Source organism: Tupaia chinensis, unplaced genomic scaffold (genome assembly GCF_000334495.1).
Source record: "Tupaia chinensis unplaced genomic scaffold, TupChi_1.0 Scaffold000054_1, whole genome shotgun sequence".
NCBI lineage: Eukaryota > Metazoa > Chordata > Mammalia > Scandentia > Tupaiidae > Tupaia > Tupaia belangeri.
In genome coordinates this window covers 10,520,002-10,525,192 of record NW_006159512.1, presented here as the reverse complement: position 1 = coordinate 10,525,192, position 5,191 = coordinate 10,520,002, and the positions used below count along the sequence as shown (strand labels likewise).

Here is a 5,191-nt window from a genome sequence, read left to right as displayed (position 1 = left end):
TAAGTAACAGCGTGTGTTTAGGAAGATGCTGTCGAGGGCAGGCTAAGGAGACGGCAGCTTCGCTGGCAGGACTCTGAGGAGGTGGAGAGGGGTGGTCAGATTCGGGAGAGCTCTTCCGTTTCCCAGCTCGCTGACAGATTCCGTTTGAATGGCACCCAGAAATCTGACCTGAGCGGTTTCAGGTAATTAATTCATGCCATTCGTTTGAGGGGTTTTCATCAGCCAGCAAGGCCACGGTGTTCGAGAGTGTAATCATTTTATAATATGAACGCGTCGTCCGTCCTATTTTTAAATCTCATCAGGAAGTCCTTTGCAGTTTTGTTGTTGTTCAGAGCATAATTAATTAGAGCCTGCCTTTTCTTCCCCAGGGCTTTGTGATTGAGCTGCTCCTAACACTGGAAGCTGCCGTTGACACTCTGGCCGAGACCATGAAGCATTACGACCTTCTTTCCGCCCTTTCTCAGTAAGAACTGGAGCTGTGCCGTGTACAGAGCCCGGTAGCTAACGTCACGCCAGCTGGCGTCACCCGGCCGGAGGCAGTGCCCCGGAAACCAGATGGGTTACCAGTGGGTAAACGGGCCTCAGCGTTCCTGAGCAGATCCACCAGGTTGTCCCCCCCACCCCCGAGTCCTGCCAGAGGCCTTTCTGCCCTGTCACTTGCGACTCACATATTGTCCCTGGAACAGCCTGTCCTCTACCTCAGAAACCCCCAGATCGACTCATCCTGCAAGTCCCACCTCAGATGTCACCCCCTCACTAAGCCTTCCAGCCCCCTCCCTCGGTAGTGGGTTCTCACTGCTAGCTTCGCGTTTTAGTAACAGCGATTGAGAGGCTGTACTTGTATCTATCTGCCTGTCTGTCCCACCCCAACCCTGGACTGTGTAATATTCTGAGCCTTCTGCATACTGCTGGCACCCAGAGAAAGCAGAGGCAACTTAAAACAAAACAAAACAAACAACAACAACAACCAAAAAAAAACCAGTGATAATTGGATGTGAAGGAGAATAAGAAATCAAAAATAAAATTGTGTGTTCGGCTGTTCTGGAAAGAATGTGCCGTTCACAGAAATAGTTGCATGTGAGCCGTCAGGTGGAGGCTGAGATGAGGTCTGCTGTGGCGGTAACGGTACTGAGTCCCAGAGCTGAGAGTCAGCGGGATTACTTGCAGGGTTTTCTCGGCGAGTCAGACTCTTCCCCACTCCGGGAAACAGCCATGGGACTCAAGGGCCTGCTGTAGGTTTTGTTCGGTATGGAGGAGGAACTGAAATGCCATTCAACGAAGGCGGCCATACGGCAAAATGATTTGTTTCCGGTAACAGTTACTATCAGTGCGTTTCAGTGTTTTGGAAAGTAAACTAAGACAGCCACAGAAGGGATGTATATGCGTTCATCTTTTCTTTCTTTCTTTCTTTCTTTACAAAAGAACCTCATACCCCGATCCGATCCTGGGAAACAAGTATGCAGCTAACAGGAAAAGCACTGGACAGCTCAGTCTAAGCACCAGCCCCCTCACCAGCAGCAGCTATCTGGGGTACCACAGCAACGCCAGAAGTAACTCTCTGAGGCTCAGTCTGATGGGTGACCGCAGGGGCGACCGCCGGCGGAGCAACACACTGGATCTGACGGATGGACGGATAAACCACGGCGGGAGTCTGGCGAGGACTCGAAGCCTCTCCTCTCTCAGGGAGAAGGGGATGTACGACGTGCAGTCCACTACTGAGCCCACCAGCCTGATGGCCACCATTTTTTGGATAGCAGCGTCTTTATTAGAATCGGATTATGAATATGAATACCTCCTGGCTCTCAGGCTTCTCAACAAACTGCTTACCCACCTGCCTCTGGATAAATCAGAGAGTCGAGAGAAGATCGAAAACGTCCAGAGCAAACTCAAGTGGAACAACTTCCCCGGCCTTCAGCAGCTCTTCCTCAAGGGCTTCACGTCGGCGTCTACGCAGGACATGACGGTGCACCTCCTCAGCAGGCTGGTCTCCGTCTCCAGACACGCCCTCGTGGACCCTTCCCGGCTGTCAGGTGATGTCCCGTGCCCGGCCCGGCCCTGCATGCTCATGTGCTGACGTGGAAACTACTGATTGGTTTTGAAATCTACTAATTTCTGCTTTTCTGCAGTTACTGTTTTTATATGTTAGAGAGTTTAAGTGATTTCATAAAAGCCAAAAAGAGGAATTTAGAAGATCAAGTATCCCAGGAAATGAAAAAAGAAAAAAAAAAATGGTTTCTGGGAACCATTTTTAAAATAACTTTGAAAATAATGTGCAATAAAATTAGTTATTGTTTGCTTTTTTTTTTTCGATAGGCTTTCCTCTTAACATCCTTTGCTTATTGCCTCACTTAATCCAACATTTTGACAGCCCAACTCAGTTTTGCAAAGAAACAGCTAGTCGAATAGCAAAGGTAAGCCAACGTTACGCTGAAAGATCGCCTCTAGGGAATTGCTCTGTGTACTGTCCTAAGGGGGGGCTTCTTACACTCCTTACTGCCACTCCCTGTTTGACATTTGCCCTGAACTGTATGTTTATGCATAGAAGCGACTTACGTAGTGGTGCTATTCACGACAGTGATTAGAATTATTAGATGACCTTCTGAGTCTTCTGCTCCTCGTCCCCCCTCTATCCGCTGCCTCACTTTCTCACTCACTCGTTCATTACCAAGTATTTCCTGGGCACCGGGTCACCAGTGGCATACTTACCTCCGTGGATCTTAGAATGCAGAATGCTGTCACCGTAAGGTCTGGTGAGTGACCTAGGGACAGGAGGGCAGCACAGTATTGTAGGAGGCAGAAGTCTTCCTCCAGGAAGTCACATCTAAGCCGACAGGAGAGGCTGGGAACAAGACCTCCGGAAGACACTGGGTGGGGGCGGAAAGAGGGTGGGGGGCGTCACGGAGGCCGGAGGAGTGACATGCGCAAAGGCTCCGAGGAAGGAGAGGGCACCGTGTTTTATATTTTATATTTGGGAGTTCTGGAAGTTCTTTCTTTATTTGCCTTTTTCTTCCTTTAAGACATTTTGCCTTCATTTTCTCTCTCTTGCTTCATTCATTTTTCTTCCTTATTTGTCTTTTTTCTTCCCATCCTACAGTTGTAACAACAGTAATTATTTATTTATTTATTTGTTTATTTATCTTAGAGTTTTGCCATAGGGCGCATGTGCTCCCTGGAGCACGACAGAAACAGAGAGGAGAAAAGTGAGAAATCACCTCCCGGGGAAATGGCCACACCAGTCCCTTCTCCGTTCTTCCCTCAGGCTTTGGGCACACACACATGCCCAGTATGATTTTCAAGCCGGGCCTGGGCCTCAAGCAGTGGTGGTCCCTGTGGGAGTCCAGCACCTTCACCATACTCCCTGCTGACTCCTAATGTATGTATTTTTAAATCAAGTGTTAACACGCATTCAAAAGTATTATAGCTGCTAGTCTTAATTTTAGAAGACTATGATTAGGATATTTTATGTTTATAGTAATTCTCTCTCTTAAGAACAGTATTAATCTCTGAGATAGCTTGCCCTGTGCTTAAATCCAATTCTTAGGTAGTAGTTTTTGGTGAATCACTGACCTTGGGGAAAAGACCCAAAAGGTGACAGTTACAGAAAGTGACAAGTAACTTAGGGAAGCCAGGTCAGAGGGTGACTAGCAGCGGAAGCCAGGGAACCTAGCTGAAGGGCTGGGAGAAGACAAGTTTATTGCAGAAGGGAACAGGCACATAAAACCTCAGGAAGGGCTTTTCAGACAGGCAGTTGTGCTAAATGCAGGATTCGGTTCACACTGTCACACAGTGAAGGGCAAGAGCTCTGTCCCACAGTGAAGGAAAAGAGCCAGCACACAGAGCCGCTCGGGACACCCGCCTTGCGGCCCTGGTCTGTCCCTGGTGTGAGCACAGACAGGGCACTGCCAGCTACTCACGTTAGCAGCAAGAGAGGAACGACTTCTCATTATCTCAGTAGATAACGTTTAATAAATGTAAGAAATTTCCACAAAACAGGCTGTCTGCCTATCCCCAATTAGAGTAATTAGAGTAAATTAGATAGTCTTAACAATCATTTTAAAAGCATGTATCTTAAAAGAGCCATTATTATAGTTAATGGAAACATATCTTAGTTTCCTGAGTAAAAATAGTAGTGGTAGGAAAGATACCACAAATTATCTTCTGTTTTTGGTTTTACTGAATAACTAACCAAACAGAATATTAACAGAGGGTGAAAGCTGTCATTACTAGAAATAAAATACTGCCTTTGAAAAATGATTATTCGCCTAAAAGTAACCAACTACACATGTATTTGTATTAAGTCTGGAATGATACCTAATACAAAATTGATTAAAATTACTTTTAATTTAAGGATTGATTTTTTTTTTTTTTTTTTTTTTTTAGGGTTTTTGCCATAGGGTACATGCACTCAGCTGGAGAGGAGAGAACAGACAGGGACAGTGAGAGGGGAAGTGAGAAGTCACAGGGAGGACGGCTACTCCACAATCCTTCTCCTCCATTGTCCTCTCGGGATTTTTGGACATGCATGTGCATGCACACCACCCAGCATGTTTTTCAAGCTGCTGGGCCCAGGTCTCGAACCATGTAGTTGTCCTTAAGGAATACAGCACCAAAACCACCATACCTCCTGCTAGCCCCATTTTAATTTTTTTAAGTTTTTATCTTAGGGCACCTGTGCTTATCGGGGAGAGACAGAGAATGTGAGAAATCACCCCCCAGAGCGACGGCTCCTCCATAACCCCATCTCCTTCATTCTTCTCTTGGGATCTTGGGCACGCACTCACACACGCCCGGCCTGATTTTCAAGCCACCCGGTCTGGGACTCAAACTGCAGTCAGCCATGTTCTTGTCCAGTGACATAATCACTGTACCATCTGCCGCCCCTCCACTTTAGTATTCTAATGAGACATTATTTGTAAAATATTGTGATCAAGGATCCCTGTTTTTTTCCTACATGAAGGGGAAAGAAGAAAATGTTAAGGGGAAAAATATGTATTGGTTTGCAATTTCAAGAAAATAAAGCACATAGGGAGGTGGCCGTGCTGAGTGGCAGCTGACGGTGTGGACAGCCTGCTGAGGGTGTGGACAGCCTGCTGAGGGCCTGGCTGGCTCAGCAGGGCCGGCCTGTCCCAGACCTCACAGCCCTGAGCATCCCGCTGTCCACGTCGCCGCACCGCAAGGTGCGGGAAGGGCC

The 5,191-nt window shown here is 47.3% G+C and overlaps 1 protein-coding gene across 1 annotated transcript in view; it reads left to right on the top strand.

Moving 5' to 3' along the window:
- FRYL (FRY like transcription coactivator) overlaps positions 1–5,191 on the top strand; it is a 210,074-nt gene that overhangs the window by 163,909 nt on the left and 40,974 nt on the right. Inside the window, 3 exon segments of the mRNA XM_027775907.1 lie at positions 369–463; positions 1,423–2,030; positions 2,314–2,411. Of these exon segments, the coding sequence (XP_027631708.1) occupies positions 369–463; positions 1,423–2,030; positions 2,314–2,411 (801 nt within the window).